A 24,539-nucleotide genomic window follows, 5' to 3' on the forward strand; every position below is an offset into this window, starting at 1 on the left:
GGATGTTTGGTTGTTGCCACTCCTCACCCTGCCCTAGGGTGGGAAAGGAGATCCGGATGATGATGATGATGAAGTATTATACCCCTTCCTCACTTAGCGATTGTGAATCCTTTCACATATGGTGTGAATGATCCCACCTAATAAGCTGCCATGCCTTCACATGGTGACATGCAAGCCAACAGTCATATGTTTGAGCCAAGATGTCTCGTTGTGGTGATAGTCTCTTAGTCTCTCTCCTTTCATGCATAGTGTACATCTTACGTGACCATTGTCATCGGACCATCAGTGCTATTGTAATACTGTATTGCAGTGAATATACACAGCTAACACTCAGTAAATAATAAAATTTTCTTAGTGCTTGTGGCTCATGTGGCAAATGGTAAAATGATTACGTAAATATGCCTGGTGGGGAAGCCAGTCTGTCTCCTGTGTGTTTTGTATGTACCTACCCACGTGCTCTTGGCTCTTATTTCCATCTACGCATCTTGCATCTCACTTACTTTTAATGAATAACAGGATATTGTTAGTTCTTATAGCTCCTTCTGTCGAAAATAATAATTATTCGTATTGCCTGTAGCTCCTTCTGTCTAAAATAAATATTCATAGCACTTGTAGCTCCTTCTGTGGAAAATAATAAAAATTCTTAGTGCTTGTAGCTCCTTCTGTGGCAAATTTATAAAATGTTTACCTAAATATGCGTGCTGGCAACACCAATATGTCTCCTTGGTGTCACATACTGTATGTAACTACTGTAGTTGCATACTTTTGGCTCTACTCATTTCCATCTATGCATCTCATTTTGTCTCTTTTAATAAATAACAAAGTGTTCTTAGTGCCTGTAGCTCCTGTAGAAAATTGTAAAATATCTTCTTATGGTAAATGTGCATGCTGGCTGCACCTCTTCATTGTATTACAGTAATCTGATTATCCATCGTAATTCAGCCAGGGCCATGTCGGATGTTACGGATTTTCAGATGATGACGCACTACCTCCTCCCAGCCCCTGTTGGGGGGTATAACCCCAACAAAAATCCTATGTTGTGCAGTGAAGCCTTGTTATGTGATAGGGTTGCATCAAGTGAAGGTCTGTTGCATAACAAATTTTTGCCTAACAAGGTCGATATAACATGAGTTCGACGGGGTTTGGGAGGGTGACCTTGGCTGTGAAGCTTAAAATGACCTAAAAAAAAAACCTCTCCCACCCATCTGAAGTTTGTCCTATGTGGGCATGAATCGTCAGTAAGGGTCCTCTGCCTCGCAGGGTGTGGGACAGTTGAAGGACCTGGACAACCTCTCCACAAAAAAGATACAGTATCACTTTTAATATCACACACTGCACTATGTATTTCACTGTTATTTGGTAATAGAAATGGTGTGTCAGTGGCCTTTCATGCACAAAATAAAATGAAAGGCAGCGATCATAACCAGTGTAAACACTGGGTGGGCATCTTGACTCAGTCAGCTGTGTAGAGGCCTAAAAGGGGATGATGGTTACATAAGGTTGACATGATTTCCAAGTCACAAGTTTCGGTATTTCACATACAAAAATGGATCACTTCATCAAATATTGCACACTGCACTACTGTACTGTATTTGTTAAGCATTTGTACAGTTATTTGGTGATAACAAGTGTTTCTGTGGCCTTTCATGCAAGAGTAGAGGCCCAAAAAGGAGATGATGGTTACATAAGGTTGACACAATTGCCAAGTCACAAGTTTCAGTATTTCACACACAAAAAACTATCAATTCACTTAATACTGCACACTGCTTTTTTTGTTAAGCACTTGAACACTTACTAGGTTATAACAATAGTGTTTCAGTGGCCTTTCATGGTAGAGTAGAGGCCCAGAAGGGAGATCACAGTTATGTAAGATTGACACAGTTTCCAAGTCACAAATTTCAGTATTTCACACACAAAAAAGTATCACTTTCCATGTAATATTGCACACCACTATTTGTTAAGCAGCACTGTTATCTGGCAATAGCAGTGGTGTTTCAGTGGCCTCTCATACTCAAACAACAAAAGACAAGGATCACAGCAAATGTAAGCACTGGGCAGCCATTTTGGCTTGCGTGTCACTACGTCTGCAAGAGATTCTCGGAGGCTGCCGTCTAAAATATCGTTGTAGCGAAATTGCGATGAATTTTTTAACGTTGTACTGAAACAGGTTATAACTTTTTAATTATTGTTGTAGCAACTTATCACATAATGGGTGTTGTAGAATGATGCTGCACTATATAGTATAACACTTGAGACATAAAAAGCAACCCTAAATAGTCTTATTTAAAAGCATTATATAGTATATTTTACATTATAACTGTACTGTTCATACAGGGTACTGGGGAATCTGCAGTTTTCTTAATTTTTTTCTTTACCAAAGTTCTACACGGTATTTCTAAGTGTGTTTTCAGGTTTTGTGTATTTTCTTTCGTTTATAAGTGTTGAGCTATAGTGATCGTAATGGACTATATGAATGGAAGAGTAGGCACTGGTCCTGAGGATGACATAATGGGTTGTAATGGAGTAACAGGAGAAAATGATAATAAGAAGCCACTGAAGAATATGCGTCAGGATAGGAGATTGTGTATTTTTAACTCGTATTTCGGACACAAGGATGCACATAAATACAGTAGGCTCGCACAGTGCGCAAGAGATTGGGCGGTCCACAACCTCGCGCAGTGTGAATTCGCTTACTGAGAATACATAATCTTATGGGAAAAATTACATATGGGCGGTACCCCCTAATACCTGGACATTTTTTTGCCCTTAGAGACATAATACAGGTCAAATTTTTCTGACATTGTACTATAGATATAGCTACAGTAATAAAAATATGGGCAGTCACCTTACCAACAGTAGACAACAGGCCTGATGGTCTTAAACAACAGGGATTCTGAGGCGTGGCAATGCACTTACAGTGCCCCCGCCGCCACCACGGCCACACCATGCTTGTTTAATGTTTGCCAATGTTGTATTATTCCAGGCTTTGATGAGACATTTACGGCCTGTCGAATGTTACATTTCTTCCAGAATGCAGCAACAGTCATTATGGTGGGGGTTGCAGGTATGCCAGGTGAAGCAGGTGGGGCTGTGGAGGTGGAGGGGGAGGCAGCTGGTGAGTCAGGTGGGGGAGTGGAGGAGGAGGGGATGGCGGCGGGCGAGTCGGGAGGTGGTGAAAGGAGGATCCTCCCTCTCCTCCTCGCTACTGCTCACATTCTCGGCAATTTCCTTCATCTCTTCTTGCTTGTTTGTTTCATTCCTCACTTTGTTATGGACGTACATTATTATAGAAACTGGGTATCTGTTCTAACTTACTGTTATTGCCGAAAACGTTATAGTCGAAGTTGTTATTGGCGAGATCTTACTGTAGACTCCTCTTGAGCACCTTCCCCACAAGCCTCTAGGTCACTATTGGCGCGTTGTGTGGGGGTGAGGGTCGCGTACTGATGGAAAATGGCGTTTTTAAGCCATTCCTTGCCTCTACCTCGTGTTTTGTGAGGTACACTCGCGCATTCAGGGTTTTTGGTTATGAATTTTAGTCACTTGCGCACTGTGCGATTTGCGCACTGTGATGTCGCGCACTGTGCGAGCCTACTGTATACAGTACATGATATAAAGGGAACAGGGATCGTGTTGAAAGGAGCCTGATTGATTATGTGTTCGCTGAAAGGCCGATGATGGGAATGGTTGCTGATGTGAGGGCCGCAAGAGGACGATCTGGAGGCCTGTCATATCATATGATTGTGTTATGCAGGATCAAGCTGAGAGGAGTGAGGTGGACCAGGAGAGAGAGGAGCAGTCAGGGAGAAAGACAAAGTCGAGAAGCTGAGGATCAAAGAAATGGCAGATGAATATGGGACCAAAGTACTGTAGGGGAGGAGTTAGAATCAGTGAATGGGAATGAATGGATCTGGACAACCTGTGGAATGCATATATGGGTTGCTTAGTTCGGAATGCTAAAGTAGTGTATGGTGTGTCAAGAGTAACAACAAAGCAGAAAGGTACGGCATGGTGGGATGAAGAGGTTAAGATAGGAGTGGAGGAAAAGAGGAAGAAGTGGCTAGTGGTTACAGGATAGGAGTTCAATTGAAATAAGAATTGAACATAATGAGAACAAGAAGCACATAAAGAGACTAGTGAAGAGGAAAAAGGAGGAGGTAAATGATGATCTACAAAGAAAAATGAATGCAAATTACTCTGAAAATAAGAAGTTGTTCTGGAAAGAGGTGCAGAAATGTTGAAGTGACAGCAGAAAGAAATGTGGAAGTGTGTAGGATGTAAGTGGTAGATTATTAACCCATGGGGATGAAGTAAGGACCAGATGGAAAGAATATTTTGAAAGCCTGATGAATGGGAATAGAGACAGCAGAGCTGCTGTAAACATGATTGGTTTTGGCAGTGCCAGGAAATGTGACACTCGCACAGGAGAAGAATGCTGTGAAGCAGCTGATTAATGGGAAAGCTTCTGGGGTTGATGAGCTGTATGCAGAGATGATTAAATTTAGTGGAGAGAGAGGAATGAAGCGCTTGTTGGAGATATGTAAGAAGGGATGGATCGGTGAAACTGTGCCAGCAGAGTGGAAAAAGGCTGTGATTGTACCCCTGCACAGAAATAATGGTGAGTGAAGTGAGTCCAAGGATAATCGTGGCATAAGTTTATTGAGTGTTGTAGGGAAGGTATATGGACGAGTTATTATAGAGAAGGTAAGAGAGATAGAAGTCCTGGTGAGTGATGAACAGGGTGGCTTTAGGGGTGACAGAGGATGTGTGGATCAAATATTTGCAGAGACAGATAGTAGAGAAGGCTTGTGAGAAAGGCTAGAAGGTGTTTATGGCATTGATGGATCTGGAAAAAGCATACAACAAAGTAGACAGAGAAAGATTGTGGAAGGTTTTGCTCATGTATGTTGTAGATGGTAAGCTGCTAGGTGCCATCAAGAGTTTTGTTAATGGTAGTGAGGCATGTGTAAGAGTAAATGGGCATCTAGGTGAATGTTCACGATCAGTGTGGGCGTGCGACAAGGTTGTGTGATGTCCCCATTGTTGTTCAGTATATATATATATGGATGGGGTACTGAGAGATGTAAAAACACGAGGAATGGAGAGGGGGATGGCATTGGTAATGAATGGTGATGGATGGAATATCTCAAACTTGTTGAATGCTGATGATTCAGTACTATTTTCAAATACCAGATAAGAACTTGGTAGGCAAGCTTAGAGTTTTGCTGATGTCTGTGAGCATCGTGCCTTGAGAGTAAATGTAGAAAAGAGTAAAATGATGGTTATTGAGAGCAGGTGACTCCCAGTGCGATGTTACAGTGAATGGAGAGAGACTGGAATTGGTGAGGGAGTTCAAATACCTGGGTACAGTGATAGGAGAGAGAGGAAAATGTGCAAAAGAAGTGGAAAGTACATTGACACACAGAAAAAATGTAGCTGGTGCAATGAAGGTCTTGATAAAAAACAGAGGCTTGAGTGTTGTAGCCGCATGAGGCTTACATGAAGGAGTGTTAGTGCCAACTTTAACATATGGATGTGGTAGTATCGTGTGGCATGAGAATGAAAAGTCAAGAGTAAGGGCAGTGGAGATGGGACTGCTGAGGAATGTATGGAGTGCAGAGGATGTAGGATACGAAATAATGTGATTTATGAAAGATGTGGAGTGAAGAAGTTGGTGGACACCAGAATCGAAGAGAGTGTACTGAGATGGTATGGTCATGTGGAGAGAATGGATAACAATAAGAGTGGTGAAAAAGGTAAATCTGAGCGAATCTGAAAGAGGCAAGAGGCGAGGTAGACCAAGGAGAAGGTGGAAAGGTATGGTGGATGAGTGTGTGAGGAAGAGAGGTTTGGAAGTCGGTGGGGCTAGGTAACTGACAAGATATCAAGCTGGCTGGATGAATGTTGTGAGGAGAAGTGCACAGTCAGGGATCTGGCACCCCTTTTAATGTGGCAGCGTCATGATTGACTCTCCGATACGTTTATGTGAAGCTACAGAACGTGGTGAATGTTTTTGGCGTATCCGATAGGGCCAGGTTTCCGGGGGTTTGAATGATGAGTGAATGGAAGTGAGGCTCATTAGATTGGGCAGATTTGGGCTGTCTGGACATTGCTACTACTTACCCTGCCCTAAGGTGGGAAAGGAGGTCTGGATGATGATGTACCATTTCAAGCACTTCACCCTCTAAACTTCCATCCTTACTCATCACACTACCCAACTACTTAAATGCACTCAGATTTTTCATTTCCTTGTCATCCAACCTCACTGTACATTCAGTGGCTTCATTTCTTTCAAAGACCATGACTTTATTCTTCCCTACATTCACCTTTAGATTCCATTTCTTACAGACTCTCGTAAACTCATCCACCAAGTCTTGCAGTTCCCTTTTATCTTTACTTAACAATACAGTTTCATTGGCAAACAATGGTACAGGGAGTTTCCAGACTCTGCCCTCTCATTAGGGATGCTTCAACATCCACTACCCTATATTGTACCTCTTTTCCACATCTTTGATGAATCACATTTTGTATCCTATCTACTCTCTGTACTCCACATTCATTCGTCAGCAGTCCCATCTCCTTTGCTCTTACTTTCGGCTTTTCATTTTCATGCTGCATGATAGTCTCAGATCCATATGTTAAAGTTGGCACTAACACTTCTTCATGTAAGCCTCGTGCAGCTGAAACATTCAAGCCTCTGTTTGGTATCAAGACCTCCATAGCACCAGCTACTTTCTCTCCTTGTGTCACTGTACTTTTCACTTCTTTTGCACATTTTCTTCTCTATCACTGTACCCAGGTATTTGAACTCTCTCACAAATTCCAGTCTCTCTCCTTTCACGGTAACATCACAGTGCAATTCACCTTCTCTCTCAGTAACTGTCACTTTATTCTTTTCTACATTTACTCTCAAGGCATGATGCTCATAGACATTAGCAAAACTGTGCACTACTCTACCAAGTTCTTGTGCAGTATTTGTAAATAGTACTTCAACATCAGCATACAACAAATTAGAGATATTCCATCCATAACCATTCATTATCAGCACCATTCCTTTCTCCATTACTCGTTTTTTTTACTTGTGTCATCATCCCATCCATATATATATATATATATATATATTGAACAACCAGGGGGATATCGCATAACCTTGTCGCACACCCACACCGATAGTGAACCATTCACTTAATGCCCAATTACCCATACACATGCTTCACTCCCATTATAAAAACTCTTGACGGCACCTTGCATCTTACTATCTACACCACATATGTGCAAAACCTTCCGCAATCCTTCTCCATCTACTTTTTCTGGTGTCTTTTCCAGATCCATGAATGCTATGATCACATTATGTTCCTTCTCACAAGCCTTCTCCACTATGTGTCTTATCGGAAATGTTTGATCCACACATCCTTTACCACTCGTAAAGCCGTCTTGGTCATCACTCACTGTGACTTCAGATATCTGTCTTACTTTCTCTGTAATGATTCTTCCATATGCCTTCCCTACCACACTGAATAAACTTATGCCATGATAATTCTTGCACTCGGTTTGCTCACTTTTATTTTTGTACAGGGGTACAATCACAGCCATTTTCCACTCTGGTGGCAGTTTCACTCATCCATGCCTTTTTACGTATCTCCAACAAGCACTTCATTCCATTCTCTCCAGTAGCCTTAATCATCTCTGCATACACCTCATCAACCCTAGCTGCTTTCCCATTTTTCAGCCATTACATAGCATTCTTCACCTGTGCGAGTGTCTCGTTTCCTGGCACTGCATTCCTTCTCTGCATACCCCCGAAACCAATCATGTCTACAGCCACTGTGCTCTCTCTATTCCCATTCATCAGGCTTTCAAAGTATTCTTTCCATCTGGTCTTTACTTCATCCCTATGGGTTAATAATCCACTTACATCCTTCACACTTTCACATTTCTTTCCACTGTCACTTCTACATTCCCACACCTCTTTCTAGAATAACTTCCTATTTTCAGAGTAATTTCCATTCATTTTTCTTCCTAGAACATCTTTTACCTTCTTCTTTTTTCTCTTCATTGATTCTTTAGCTTTCCGCTGCTGCTTCTACATTTCCTCACCTCTTTCCAGAATAATTTCCTATTTTCAAAGTAATTTGCAATCATTTTTCTTCGTAGATCATCGTTTACCGCCTTCTTTTTCATCTTCACTAATCTCTTTACGTGCTTTTTGCTCTCAATACATTGAGCTCTCATTTCAGTTGAACCCTTGTCCTGTAACCACTCTAGCCTTTTTTTCCTCTTTTTCTCCACTGCTCTCTTAACCTCTTCATCCCACCATACCATACCTTTCTTCTTTGTTGTTACTTTTGCCACACCACACACTGCTTTAGCATTCCTAACTAAGCAGTCCCTATGTGCATTCCATGGGCTGTCCAGATCCATTTCATGCCAGTTCACTGATTCTAACTCCTCCCCTACTTTTGTCTTGTATTCAACTGCCATTTCTTTGATCCTCAGCTTCTCGACTTTCAGTCTTTCTCCCTGACTGCTCCTCTCTCTCCTGGTCCACCTCACTCCTCTCAGCTTGAGCTTGCATACCACAGCCATATGTTATGATAGACCTCCACATCATCCTCTCACAGCCCTCGTATCAGCAACCATTCCCAGCATCGAGCTCTCTACGAGCGCGTAATCAATCAGGCACCTTTCAACACGATCCCCATTCTCTCTATACCATGTATATTTATGTGCATCTTTTTGTTTGAAATAAGAGTTACAAATGCACAATCTCCTTTCCTGACACATATCCTTCAGTTGCTTCCCATTATCATTTTCTCCTGTTACTCCATTACAACCCATTATGTCATCCTCAGAACCAGTGCCTACTCTTCCATTCATGTCGCCCATTACGATCACTTTATAGCTTCGGGCATTTCTCCCACTGCTTCACCCAGCTCATTGCAAAACCTGTCTTTCTCTCACTCCTGTCATTACATGGTGCATATACTACAATCACAGCCACTTTCACTGTCTCAATCTTATACTTGGAATGCATTAATTTCTTGCTGCAGGATGTTGATAGTTATCTTATGTATTTTTACATGTCCTAGTGTTGTATGTTTGTGTAACAGTAGTTTGACCAAGAATTTTTAATATGAAGTCAGTGTGAGATGTAACTACCAGTTAAGAATTGAAGTTGGGGGGGGATAGTTGTATGCAGGAGGGTTGGGGGGTAGGGGTATATGGGAGAGATGGGAGCTGGGGTAGAGATGGGTGGAGCTTGTTATGTCCACCCCCCTCCCCTGTTCCCTGGGTATGCAGAGGTAGGAAGGGGACACACATGAGCGGAAATTAGTGCACATGAGTTTACATACAGTATGGTAATAGAATACATAATATAATGGTTATCATACTCATCTAGTGTTGGCACTGCCACAAAACCCACAAACTCAACCATCACGCAGAACTAGGGCACATTTCACAGCACTACAGCAACGGGAGAGGCATGGGGGGAGGGTGATGGTTGGCTTGGCACATCTGGTTGGGCTGCTTCACATTGCATTGTAATTGGCTGGTGTGTGTTGCTGTGCTGTGGGGTCTGCCTGCGGGCTGATTGGGTCCTGTGTTTGAGCCAGATGATACACATTTCTGCCAAAAAATGTATAGTATTGCTGATTGTTTGCTGTTTCGATGCTGGATCTTGCTTTACTAGAGCCGGGCAAACAGCACCAGATGTTGCGTTGGACCCGATATTGTGATGATGGATAATTGAGAGTTTACTGTATATATATATATATATATATATATATATATATGTATATGTAAATATGTAGATAATGAAGAGACTGCTGAAAGATACGTGGTGGTCTAGTGGTCAGAGGTGACAGTGGGGTATTCTTTGTACTGGTTCCAATCCCTAAGAGGAAGCTGGTGTTTTTTTATCTTGTAATATTTATAGGGATGTTGGTTAATTACTTACCGTATCCTTGAATGAATTGGACAGGCAGCTTAATCCTAATGCCTTATAAGGGGTGATATGGGACTGGATATTAATTTTTACTTGCTTTCTCATTCCTCCTGCTTGTCAGCTGGCAGCTCAACGTAGAATTTTGAAGAACCAGCGACGGGGACTGAAGGGCCCCATCATGCGGTGCCGCAAGTGCCAGTGTGAGGTGTTTGGTTACATCCGGGAGCATGCCAAGACTGTTGAACACATTGTGAGTACAGTACCAGACCAGGGTGAGGGGACATGCATTGATTGCGTGCATACCATTAGTTAGAAGAATAGCTACCTACTGTTACAGGATAATATCAGACAAAATACAACCATTCTACTTTGGTAAAAAGTTTATTGTACAGTATTTATATTAAACAGAAGTACTGTGGGAAAATATTTAATGTTACCTTGCAGCTTGGCCACTGTTGTATGCATTTGTTTTACCAACCTTCATGTACAGCCATCATTTACTTTACTACAGTATCTCCAATAAATGTTCACTGACAGTTCCCTTCCAGCCATAGCAGTGGAATGTGTTAATAAAAATAATACCATCCATAATCATATAATAATAATAATTATTATTATCTGGTCTTTTGTTTTTCAAAGGTGCCAATCCAATAAGGAGTTCAGTAGTGTTCGACACTTGTAACACTTACAGTTTAAAACAGTTATCATTCATATACAAGCTTAGTCAGCAGAAGTGGCTGCAGTTTAAACCCTATAATCATCCATCACAACACCTCCTTTCCAGACCTAGCTCCTTGAAAAGAGAAATCCATTGAGCTGCCCCTTAAAAGATTCAGCAGAAGTCAATTGCCTCATGGGTAACAACAGTTTATTATATAACCAAGGGGCAGTATAGGAAAAAGATTGATCAGAGAAAGATGACTAGTGAACAGCACTAGGCCCATCCAGATGCAAGGGATTGTCTTCACTTCATAACATTAAATGTGGGTGCCCCGGCAAAAGTTTAAACAGTTCAGTAAGGTACTTTGGTTCACCAAACTTAAGAACCTTGAAAGTAATGAGAGACAATTTGAATTCAGTTCTAGCCTTTACTGGCAGCCAGTTTAACTAAACTGGAGATAAGGTAGTTGGGGTTCTTGGGGAAAGGTCAAAGATAAGTCTTGCTCTCCCATTCAACACAGATTGAACCTTCTTTAGTATATACATACATCCATACATCATCTAATCCAGTGTTGCCACTTAAGGAGCATAGAAGCTCAGGGCTAGGCAAGTTTGTCATGACATTTAAGATGAGAGTGACCAGCCTCGCTCATCCCTGAATGGTATTTCGTGAGCAGTAAACCCCAACCACCCCTTAGATATAAACCTGAACCGGCTCAATCCGATTGGAATGCCTTAACTACCCACCAGACCACCAGGTGCCATAATTTGGTTAAATGGTTACCACCTGGCGTAGTAAATGGTTTCCTGGTGTACAGGGAACCATTTGTCTTGTCACTCAGTTTAGAGTCACCCATAGACAGTAGGAAGAGGAAAGAAAGAAGGAAAGAAAGACAGAAGAGGAAGGCAGGAAAGGACAGTCACCCGAGAGCAGAACTACATCAAGTGAGTGGATGGTGAGCGCCCCCACCTACCACCACTTTCTATAGTACTGTAGATAATTTGGAAGACCAATCCATAACATGTTGCTGTAATCATCTCTAGGCAAAACCATTGTATGGACTAACATTAAGAGGTACTGTCCATGTAGAAGCTGTTTTATAGTATACAGGTTTCTGATGTACAGGTTACAGCTTCTGACAACCTTATTAATATGTTCTTTATAATGTTGTTTTGAAATGAAATGTACACCCAGATTTCAAACAGAGCATACTGGATGAAGTTGTGACTCATCGATCTTCAGGCTTAGGGCATTATCAGCATCACCATTCCTTGTGTGTCCCCAAATAATAATGATTTCTGCTATACCATCATTCAGTTAAGTCTCCTTTTTGCCATCCATCTTCATATGAGACACTAGGGATTCCATCTTATTCATACTGTAGTAAAGGTATACCCTGGTTTAACAATGCAGTTGGTTAAGTAACAACCCATTGCTAGGCAGAATATCATATATTGGGGTAGGTTTAACATGTAAAGTATAGGGATGCATTTTTGACCCTTGGGTTTCCCCCCGAACCAAGTCGAAAGGCCACCCAAATGAGTCCAAAAACAAGTTTATAGCACACCTAAATGCCCAAATAGTCTTAAAACATGCTAAACTAAGCCTAAAGGCAGTTTATAACTCACCTAAACCCAAAAATAAAATCTGAAAATCATCACATATGTCTGGAAAAAATCTATCTGTCTGTCTATTGCCAGACGCCTTAATCCCGTAAGGGGTGACCACAAACAAATCGCCTCCATGGCGGCATGTTCCGTGCCATTTCACTGCCCTGCTTCCAGCTCACACCCCCATCTCTCATCTCACACCCCCATCTCTCGTATACCACTCCACTCCATCCTTCCATCTCATCCTCGGCCTCCCCCTCACTCACATACTCTCTCCTTATCAGTCTCTCACTCTCCATCCTCTCCACACTCAATGTGTTTCTCCTAACGCTTCCTCCACATAACAGTGCTCCTTCACTTCCTCATTTGTCAGTCTCTTCATGTGACTCCACATGCTCCTCTCAAATAACTCATTTCCACTGCTCTCACTCTTCACTTCTGTCCCTCCAACATGGTTCAAGCTTCACTTCCGTATGTTAGAGTTGGTATCACAATACTGTACTGCCATGTAGTAACTTTTTTACTTCCATGCTCACTTCCCTGTTTCTTATAACTGCTTTCAGGGAACCAGCAACCTTTCTTCCTTGTTGTACCCTTTCAGGCACTTCACCCTCTGAACTTCCATCCATACTCATCGCACTACTCATGTACTTAACCCCTTACCCGTGGGCCGTCATTACCGTGACACTTGTTACACAAGTACCATACCGCAGGGTGTCACTTCCGTGATCCAGGGATTTTTTAATTGCCCAGGCTTTCAAGTGCAGTCTTGTATCATCAGTCAGTACTGCCAGTGTGTAGCTATAGGCAGCGCTGCTAATATCGCTAGTACTCGCATCCAGTGTTACCAATTTAGCCATTTTTCTGTGTTTGCTTCATCTCCCCACCTCCCCTCCCTTACCCCCTCCCCCACCTAGCTACAGGATGGCCACGCAACTCCCAGGCATTTTTTTCCGTTTGTTTTTTCCATTAAAATGTGCCCTTTGCCCTATTCTCATACTAAAAAATATATAAAAAAAAAGGGGAGAAGGCTAATTGATACTGCCATTGGTCATGAAGTAGCTAATTTATCACCTGGCAACATGCACTTGGTCGCTAATTTTCCCTGTTCATTACCCATTGAAATGTCCGTTATGACCTATTCTCATACTAAAAAATACATAAAAAACAAGGGAAAAAGCTAAGTGATATGTCCATTGACCTGGAAGTAGCGCTGCTATCCCTGCTGGAGGGGTACAGCGTGGTCCAACCATCCCTGCGAGTAAGGGGTTAAACACACTCACATTTTCCATTTCCTCACCATCCAACCTCACTGTACATTCACTGATTTAAATTCTCTCGAAGACCATAACTTTACTCTTCCCTACGTTCACCTTTAGATTCCGTTTCTTACACACACTCCCAAACTAATCCACCAAGCCTTGCAGCTCTCCCTTGTCTTCACTTAACAACACTAACATCTGCAGACAACAGTACAGGGAGTTTCCAGACACTGCTCTCTCATTAGGGCCATCCAATATCCACTGCCCTACCTTGTATCTCTTTTATAACCCCATCCATATACAGAGTGAACAACCATGGAGACATGACACATCCCTGTTTCAATCCATCCTTCAAATAGAAAAATTAACTCAGTTTACCATCCACACACACTGCAGCCTTGGCACCCTCATACATAGTCTTCACAGCCTTCAACAACTTCCCATTTACTCCATATATTCTTAATACTTTCCACAATCCTTGTCTGTCCACCCTGTCATATGTTTTCTCCATATCCATGAAGGCCGCATACAACTTCTTTCCCATCTCTAGTAACTTTTCCACTAGATCTAAGAATGAATATCTGATCTACACAACCTCTTCCCTTCCTAAAATGTTCTTCTCCAACTAATTCCTCTGTTATTTCCCTAACTCTGTCAGTAAGTATCCTACCATATATTTTTCCTTTTACACTAAAGAAGACAAATGCCCCTATGATTACCACACACTTTGCTTTCCCCTTTTCTTTTGTACAGGGGAATAATTATACCTGACGTCCAATCCTCCAGGACTCTTCCTTCCTCCCAGGCCAGTCTGCACATCCTCCTCATCTGTTCTTCTACTGTCTCTCCCCCATGCTTCAGCATTTCATCACACACTCCATCAATTAGAAGCTTCGCCAAACTCTGTTTCAGAGGTCTGCCACCAGGTGGTCTAGCTTGCAGCTGCTGTTGGGAATTAATTAGCAGGTTTTGGCACATGGTTTAATTTTCAGTCCATAGAAAACATCAGTTGTACCATAGCCAACCCTGATATGGTGATGCCTTAAGAGAAACTTTGGTGTCATTTTTATTTTATATGTACTACATAACTTTTTTTGACAGGCCCTAAGGAACTACCTACGAGTGGAGTGCTGTAACACTACCTTCTTTAACCGGGCTGACCTTGAGGAACATCGCCTCTCACTTCAGCATATCAAGGTTTGGCTTTTGCTCATCACATGTGGGCGATATTGCCTGTGGGATGGAAGTGAAACCTTTGAAATCTCGGATGATGAGTGAATTGGTATTTCATTCTTCACTGATAATAGTTTTTGTTACTGTTGACAACCAGAGTTTCATGATGGAAGACGAAAGTATGAGTGGATGGTATTGCATTTTAAAGACTTGAATGGTAACCGAGTTATTTCCTGTGGGATGGAACAAAGAATTTTGAAGGCTTGAAATAGTGAATGAAATGAAAGTGAAGTAAGAGCAGATGGAAAAAGTATTTTGAAAGGCTGATGATGAGGATGTGGTTAACCCCTTTAAGACGGGCATCGGAACACTCAGGATTGGCATAATCGGCGGGTGCGATACGGTGGGGGGTTTGTAGGTGGGGGGTGGGGGTGGGAGGATGGTGGTGGGGTGGTACAGAGGGGTGTGGAGGGTGGTGGTAGGATGGTGCAGGGGAATGTGGGAGTGGTGGGGGGTGGGGGTGGGTAGGGTGGTGTAGGGGAGTGTGGAAGTGGTGGGGGGATGGGGGTGGGGATGTATGGGGATGTGGAGGGTTGGCAAGCGGGGGAGGGTAGGCAGTGAGTGGGTTGGGGGTGGTGGGAGGCTGAGGGGTTGGAGGATGGTGAAGGGGTTGTAGGGGGGTGGGGGAGGGAGGGGGAGGGATTGTGGGAGACAGTGGGGGATGAGGGTGGGGGGATGAGGTTGCAGTGGTTGGGGTGGGGGAGTGATGTGTGCTTGTGGTGGTAGGGGGGAGTGGTGTGTGTGTGTGGTGGTAGGGGGGTGTGGTGTGTGTGTAGTGGTAGGGGATGTGTGGGGTGGGTGTAGGGGATAGGGGGGCATGACTACATATGGAGACACTCATCCTTTTGGCTCTAGTTCCCTTAGACAGCATATGCAGATGCCTGTCTTCTGGGGTTAAGGAGTGTGAGAAACAAAGGTATGGAAGTTGAATAGGCTAGGAAATTGACAGATCAGTTTGGTGGATAAAGTATTTGGTTGATAAAGAATTAACAGAGGTTGATAGTTGAATGGATTATCAGGTAGGTGTGTTGCATCTGTTAAGAAAAATCCCCACCAGTACCAAAAGTAGAAGAAAAGGAGAAAATAATAATAATAATAATGATAATAATGAGTTGATGATAAGACTTGTGAGGTGGAGCCAGGATTTCAAGGGCATGAATGATTGTCCCATTTCATTGAGCATGCTATTAATAGTTTTCCCACTCTTATACTTCTCTTTCTTTGTCTCTGGATCCTGTCTCGCTCCATCTTAAGATGGGAAAAAAGTCAGGATGGTGAATAAATAATATAGCCTGTCCGATAAAACCTGGTTACAAAGTACAAAGGAAAGCAGACAGGAGGGTATTTATTATTTATACCTTTAACAGACAGCACTGGTCGTATGGGGTTATTAGTTAAGACATAACAGGTGTGAATGGATCATTTCGTTTCACTCATTATATTTAGAAAGGCTTTAACATGCATGCATCATCCTTGGTCACCCAATTGCGGCTCTCCATGTTGCTCAATCTCTGACAGCCTTCCTATTCTTTCCTTTGGAGTCACACTTTGTAACCTTGTCCCAGGTCTCATTTGGTCTGCTTCAAGCAACCCTAACCCCAATGTTAACACTTCTCACATTCTGCACCCAGTTGTCTTCCCTCATCCTCTCCACACGCATCTCTATCTACCCCTCCTCATCACAACATCAATACATGCCAGTCCCATCCTTCCTCTCAACCCTTCCATCATAAACCTAGCCACCTCTGTCCCACAGTCAGGGACACACCACATATCCACCTAATCATTGCCATTTCCATATGTTTGAGCCATCGAATGACCTCTTCCTTGACAGCCCAGGTCTTACTACCATACAGCATTACACTCCTAACACATGGCACATTTTGTACAAAGATCCTTTATTTCCTTGGGCAGTCTATTAATGAAGGTGATGTTGAAAGTGTGGCAGTACTTTCAATCTCTGACAGCCTCCCTGTTCAGTCCCTTGGAGTCACACTCTGTAACCTCATCCCAGGTCTCATTTGGTCTGCATCTAGCAACCCTAACCCCAGCGTTAATACTTCTCACTTTCTGCACCCAGTTGTCTTCCCTAATCTTCTCCATGTGGCCAAACCATCTCTATCAACCCTTCCTCATCACAACATCAATACATGCCAGTTCCATCCTTCCTCTTAACTCTTGCATCATAAACCTAGCAACACCTAGGTCTCACAGTCAGGGACACACCACATATCCACCTAATCATTGCCATTTCCGTATGTTTGAGCCAGCGAATGACCTCTTCCTTGACTGCCCAGGTCTCACTACCGTACAACATTACACCCCTAACACATGGCACATTTAGTACAAAGATCCTTTATTTCATTGGGCAGTCTGGTAATGATGATGATGTTGAAAATGTGGCAGTACTTTAGTATCATAATTTCAGCTTTTTTCCCACTCAAGGAAGGGGTAAGGAAGGGTCCAGAGAGCAAGTAATACTGTATTATTATTAATGTTGATGATCTTTTGGCTGCCCCAGCAGAATGAGTGGGAGAAGGAGCAGAAGCAAAAGAATGATGGTGACGAGGAAGAGGAGGAGGAAGAAAAAGAGAACAGAGTGCAGGACAGTGGTATGGCTTAGGGCATTTTTCGTAGTATAGGCTTTTTTTTTTCCAACTAGCAGTTATGAATTAATTTTTGGGTACTTTTTAATTTTTATTTGTTTCTGTATTTTAAGTAAGCTAAAGAATCAATGAAGAGGAAAAAGGAGGAGGTAAACGATGTTCTAGGAAGAAAAATGAATGGAAATGGAAATCACTCTGAAAATAGGAAGTTATTCTAGAAAGAGGTGCGGGAATGTTGAAGTGACAGTGGAAAGAAATGTGAAAGTGTGAAGAATGTAAGTGGTAGATTATTAACCCATAGGGATGAAGTAAGGACCAGATGGAAAGAACATTTTGAAAGTCTGATGAATGGGAAGAGAGAGAGCAGAGTGACTGTAAACATGGTTGGTTTTAGGGGTGTGCAGAGAAGGAAAGCAGTGCCAGGAAACATGACACTTGCAGAGGTGAAAAATGCTGTGAAGTGGCTGAAAAATGAGAAAGCAGCTGGGTTTGATGAGGTGAATGCAGAGATGATTAAGTGTAGTGGAGAGAGAGGAATGAAGTGCTTGTTGGAGATATGTAAGAAGGCATGGATGTGTGAAACTGCCAGCAGAGTGGAAAAGGCTCTAATTGTACCCCTGTACAAAAATAAAGGTGAGCGATGTGAGTGCCAGAATTATTGTGGCATAAGTTTATTGAGTGTTGTAGGGAAGGTGTATGGAAGAGTTATTATAGAGAAAGTAAGAGTGATATTATTAGTCATAGTGAGTGATGAACAGGGTGGCTTTAGGAGTGGCAAAGGATGTGTGGATCAGATTTTTGCAGTGAGACAGATAGTGGAGAAGACTTTTGAGAAGGACTATAAGGTGTTTATGGCATTTATGGATCTTGAAAAGGCATCAGACAGCATAGACAGAGAAGGATTGTGGAAGGTTTTGTGCATGCACAGTAGATGGTAAGCTGCTAGGTGCTGTCAAGGGTTTTTATGAAGGTGTGAGGTATGTGCAAGGGTAAATGGGCATCTAAGTGAATGGTTCACGATCAGTGTGGGCTAGCAACAAGGTTGTGCTATGTCCCCATGGTTGTTCAGTGTATATGTGGTTGGGGTGATGAGAGAAATAATAACACGAATAATGGAGAGAGGGATGGCGTTGGTAATGAATGGTGATGGATGGAATATCTCAAATTTGTATGCTGATGATGCAGTGCTACTTCCAAAAACCAGGCAAGAGCTTGGTAGACTAGTGCAGTGTTTTGTTGATGTCTGTGAGCATCGTGCCATCAGTGTATATGTAGAAAAGAGTTAAGTGATGGTTATCAAGAGAGGTGACTTCCAGTGTGATGTTACAGTGAATGGAGAGAGACTGGAATTGGTGAGAGAGTTCAGATACCTGGGTACAGTGATAGAAAAGAGGAAAATGTGCAAAAGAAGTAGAAAGTAGAGTGACACAAGGAAGGAAGGAAAGTAGCTGGTGCTATGAAGGCCTTGATAAGAAACAGAGGCTTGAGTATTGCAGCTGCACAAGGCCTACATGGAGTGTTAGTGCCAACTTTAGCATATGAATGTGAGACTATGGTGTGGCATGAAAATGAAAAGTCAAGAGCGAGAGCAGTGGAGATGGGACAACTGAAGAATGTATGTGGAGTACAGAGAGTGGATAGGATGCAAAATAATGTGATTCATGAAAGATATGGTGTGAGGAAATCTGTGGACACCAGAAACGAAGAGAGTATACTGAGATGGTATGGTCATGCGGAGAGAATGGATAACAACAGAGTGGTGAAGAAGTATAGCTAAGCAAATCTGAAGGAGGGAGGAGGCAAGGTAGGCCAAGAAGAAGGTGGAGGGTTATGGTGAATGAGTGTGTATATGAGAGAGGGGGGTGTGAGTTGGGAGCAGGGGAGTTTAAATGGCGGGGGACAGGGCGACTTGGAGGCGATTTGTTTGTGGCCACCCCAAACGGGATTGAGGCGTCTGGCAATAGATAGATAGATAGATAGTGTGTGAGGAAGAGAGGTTTGGAAGTCGGTGAGACTAGGGGACTGACGAGATCGAGCTGTCTGGGTGAATTTTGTGAGAAGTCCATGATCAGGGATTTGGCTCCTCATTTTAACGTGACAGCGTTCGGATTGACTGTATCAGATACGTTCATGTGAAGCTACAGAACATGGTGAAAGTTTTTGGTGTATCAGATAGAGCCAGGATTCCGGGGGCTTGAGTGATGAGTGAATGGAAGCGTGGCCCATTGGATTGGGCAGACTTGGACTGTCTGGATGTTGCTACTTTTCACCCTGCCACAGGGTGGGAAAGGAGTTCCAGATGATGATGGTGATGATGTTAATAAAGAATGTGTGGTGAGGATTTGTATGATACAAACCACACATTAGAAGAGAGAAACTTAACAGTTCTTTAGCAGCACTACTTGAGCCGTAATACTTCTGCAGTATGTATGCCAAAAATATCATATTTAGAACTGATTTCATGGTGTTAGTGAGTAGGTGGTATGGGTCATGATCATACTGAAGAGCATTGCACACCATGATAGTATAGGAACTGTAAATTGTTCCTTGCATTAGCTGGGATATGACTGGAGGGAACAACAGCATAGATGGAACCAGATGATTGTCCCTAGTGCTCCCCCCATCGTATGTCGCCCCATAGAGGAGCGTTGGAACTCGGGGCTAGGCAAGTTGGTCCTGACTTTTAATATGAGAATGATCAGCCTCACTCATCCCTGAGTGGCATTACATGAGCAATAAACCCCAACCACCCCTTGGATATAAACCTACACAGGCTCAATCCAATTGGAGCACCATAATTACCAGCTGAACCATCAGGCACCATAATTTGGTTATAAGGTTACCACCCAGTGTAGTAAATGGTTTCCTTGTTTACAGGAAACCATTGGCTTGTCATTGAGTGTAAATGCAAGATAAAAGGAACCAAAGGCCAGAAGGCCACAAGATTGTTCCTACCAAGAAAAAACAAAAACAAGATAAGACAGATTCAAGATTTGTTCATTTTGAAATGCCTGGACACACTGTGTTTGAAAGACTGGAGGTCATAGGCAGTACCAAAGCTGATCTGTTGCATACATGAAGGACTAGGAGTAATGGTTAACTGTTGCATTAAAGAGTTGGACTGAAAAGGGACGAGAGTTTGTTGCTAGATGGGTGCTGTGTGCCTGCTGTAGTGGTGGAAGGGTGCAAGCAAACAGTTCAGAGTAGTGACCATTGAAGTAGCAGTAGAAATGAGATAAAGATGCAACAGTGCTGTGAAGAGGCAGAGGTTGAAGGGAGCCAGTAAGAGGAGGAGAGTTATGAGACGAAAAGCCTTTGACTCCACCATGTTGAGAAGAGCCATATTTGGGGAGCCTTCCCACACGAGAGTTGTACTCTACACGGGCGAATAAAACCCGTGTATAAAGTCAACATCTGTACAAGGGTAAAGAAGGCACGGAGTTGGCTTAGCATACCTGATCTCCTGGCAGCAGATTTTAAAAGAGGTAATTTGATCTTTCCAAGGTAAATCTCGAGAAAATGAAACCACAAGTATGTTCAAAGATGATGCAGGATTGAGTTTGATATTGTAAAAAATTATACAGGTCTGCAAAATTAAAGTACAGAGATAGCCCGATTATCCGGGCTATATGGTGTTAAGGGGTGCCCGATTCGGGCGAATAAAACCCGTGTATAAAGTCAACATCTGTACAAGGGTAAAGAAGGCACGGAGTTGGCTTAGCATACCTGATCTCCTGGCAGCAGATTTTAAAAGAGAGGTACCGTATTTCGCGGCATGTAAGACGCACTTTTTTGTCTCAAAGTTACATTAAAATATCCCCATGCGTCCTGCACGCTAGACTGAGGCAGGCTAGTTTGGCTCCATTGAGAAGAAACTCATAAAGATGATCATCTCACTGCTTAGCAACCACAGGAGTTTTCTACAGTATGCAGATTTGATTTGATTTTTAAAAATAATATACACTAGTGTGTATATGCAGCAGATTAAAGAAACACTCGAGATCAGAAACACACAAAACTTTCGCGGGTTTGTTTACAGCTCAACTGGCTAACATTGTGAAGATATTTAGCGGTTTAGCAGTTTAGCATCCACACTATTCCAGCAAGCTAACATAAATGATCACTGGTGAACTGTCTGCTAACCTTCTGAAAGGCAATCATGACCACTTTGCTTGCCATCCATTCACTAACTAGCAAAGCAATCATACTGGAGAGATGCTGGCTAGTGAAACTGCCAAGTCATCAAAACAGACTTTCGTCACGTATGGAAATGCAGTAACCCTAAGTAGCTCAGTTACTTCTGTGACATTTTGTGAGTGTAATATATGCAGCAGATATTAAAACACGCAAGTTCAAGAACACGAAGCATTCACTGTTTGTTTTCAGCTCAACTGGCCAATACCGTCAAGGGGTTTAGCGGTTTAGCAACTTAGCAGGTTAGCGTCTAGCGTACACCCTCCTCTAGCAAGCTAACATGCTCACTGGTGAACTCTGCTAACCTTCTGAAAGGCAATCATAACCACTTTGCTTGCCATCCACTTACTAACTAGCAAAGCAATCATACTGGAGAGATGCTAGCTAGTGAAACTGCCAAGTCATCAAAACAGACTTTCGTCACGTATGGAAATTCAGTAACCCTAATTAGGTCAGTTACTTTTGTGGCATTTTGTGAGTGTATATATGCAGCAGATATTGAAACACGCAAGATCAAGAATACAAAGCATTCACTGTTTGTTTTCAGCTCAACTGGCCAATACCGTCAAGGGGTTTAGCGGTTTAGCAACTTAGCAGGTTAGCGTCTAGCGTACACCCTACTCTAGCAAGCTAGCATGCTCACTGGTGAACTGTCTGCTAACCTTCTGAAAGGCAATCATAACCACTTTGCTTGCCATCCACTTACTAACTAGCAAAGCAGTCATACTGGAGAGATGCTGGCAAGCGAACCTGACAAGTTATCAGAATTGATTTTTGTCGCATATGGAAATTCAATCACCCTCATATGGTTGGCTTCTCTTAGTGACATTTTGTTTCATGCCTGACAAGAGTATCATAAAAGTGAACAGTCTTATTATACCAATAGCGAAAAACAGGAAAAACAGTTGTAACGTTAAACATTACTGCCTGATGTTACAGCTTCACTTTTTCAGCCAAGTGAAGTACTTCAGCAATGTCTATGCAACTCAGGGCACACCCAATTACACTATTTTGTTATGAAAATAGGATAAAATTCACTGAGTAGCATAACTGATACAATATCTGAAATAGCGTGCCTGACGGGCATTCATATCAGAGTCCGCCATTTCTGCTGTATTCTTAGCAGACGAAGCGATCAGAATGATATGACAACGTTCACTCTCTGCATCTCTGCTGCCTAAGCAAAGCTCTCATAATCGGCAATGGCGATCATTTAGGCCGTAACGTCCAAATTGGTTAGGTTAGGTTAGGTTGTAAAGTCGTTTGCCATTTTGGACGTTACGGCCGAAACGACCAGAATCCTAAGGTGTGGGTGAGAGTTTGGTGTGGGTGTAGTTAAGGAAGTAGGTGTGGGAAGAGTCAGGCTAGGGAACTGATAATCCGCTTATTATAATCCCTTCAGCCCAGGAATGTATTTTATAGGGTACAGTAGTTTATTCATGCTCGCCATATGATTTTATTCAGTTCAGGAAACATGTACTGAGGAGGTTAATGTGGGCTGTATCAAATGCCCCAAGTCTGAATATCGCCTGTCCTGAGTTAAAACGAGTGCCAAGTTAAAGTCGTATGAAGTGTGGTATAAGCAATTCAGTGGGTGGTACTGAGGACCATTTACTGTATGAGAGTGACAGTGAAACAGTGATGATGACCGTGGTGATGACTTCCAGTGATGCTTCAGGACTTGGGGAAAGTAGTGATGAATTCTCAGGATTTGAAGACGAGTGAAATTTTCACCATGTCAGTAATATGAAGTGAATATAAGTTTTAGGTGATCATGACAGATGCAACCAAGGAAAATTTAGGATCAATGGTGCTGTACATCTTTAGTCTTGCACTGACGATGTTTGGATGAATAAATTGTTTGAGATGTTTCATGTCCTTAAGTGATGATATTTATATTGAACAACCAAATACATTTTGACGTGTTTGGCATATAATAAAGCCACTGGGTACTCCAAAACTGACTGATGTAAATGTTTCAGAGGCGAGCGAATGTTGGATGTGGTGTGTACATGTGTGCGTGTACCATAGTGACTAGGAGGCAGCAGTGTTAAGACCACAAATGGATGTTTTCACAGTACTCGAATGTTTTGAGATGGATGTCTGTTTTTAGCAAATTCTGATAAGAGAAATATGCATTTTTAATTGTTGATGCTGCAAGGAAAACAGCTGACAATAAGGGAGTGATACTGGGAGAAGAGGGTAGAGACAGTTGTCTAGCGCTTGGTATGCAGCAGTGTTGCTAAGGGATAGTTTCACCATTCTCGACATGTTTTGAGATGAATGTCTGTTTTTAGTAAATTGTGATCAGTGAAGAACGTATTTTTAACTGTTGATGCTGCAAGGAAAACATCGCAGACAGTGAGGAAGTGATACTGAGAGGAAGGGGTAGAGACTGCTGTCTAGCGACTGGGAGGCAGCAGTGTTACTAAGGTGTAACAATGGATGTTTTCACCATACTTAGTATGTTTTGAAATGAATGTTTATAGTAAATTATGATCAGTGAAGCATGCATTTTTAATTGTTGATGCTGCAAGGCAAACATAGCTGACAGTGAAGGAGTGATACTGAGAGAAGAGAGTAAAAACAGCTGTCTATCCTGTTCCCAAGCAGCCTTGCTATATTGAACTTTGGTTGTGAAACATTGTAATTTGTGTATTTACAAGTGCTACCTTTTTATATTATTTGTGGAGGTAATTACAGGTTAGTTAGAGTGCATGATTAATGATGGTAGTAGTCTGATATTGTGCTTGAGTCAAGGCAATTTGAGGAAATTCCGTAACAGGTGTGGAATATGACGGGGTTCTTTTAGGATAAATGAACTGATGTGAACATTCATTGTACTTCATGTTTTCGTCAGTGAATGAAAGAATAGAGTTTCTTGACTTCATTTGTGGTTTTAAATTCATAAAATATTAAAAACAGTGTTTATATCAGTTTACTGATACCGGTACATATTTATCAACAAAGTTGAGATGGCCTCGTGGTTTGAAGTCACGTATTGTTAAGACGGGGTTTTGTTTTCTT

At 42.3% G+C, this 24,539-nt stretch overlaps 1 protein-coding gene across 1 annotated transcript in view; it reads left to right on the top strand.

Annotated features, from left to right (window-relative positions):
• LOC145407011 (uncharacterized) overlaps window positions 1-24,539 on the top strand; it is a 186,090-nt gene that overhangs the window by 113,130 nt on the left and 48,421 nt on the right. Inside the window, exons 10-12 of the mRNA XM_080278025.1 lie at window positions 10,068-10,196; window positions 14,581-14,676; window positions 17,234-17,324. Of these exons, the coding sequence (XP_080134151.1) occupies window positions 10,068-10,196; window positions 14,581-14,676; window positions 17,234-17,324 (316 nt within the window). The remainder of the gene's footprint in view (window positions 1-10,067; window positions 10,197-14,580; window positions 14,677-17,233; window positions 17,325-24,539) is intronic.

The sequence above is a fragment of the Coenobita brevimanus genome, chromosome 72, assembly GCF_032717465.1.
Source record: "Coenobita brevimanus isolate Jiangsu-jjx chromosome 72, ASM3271746v2, whole genome shotgun sequence".
Classification (NCBI taxonomy): Eukaryota; Metazoa; Arthropoda; class Malacostraca; order Decapoda; family Coenobitidae; genus Coenobita; species Coenobita brevimanus.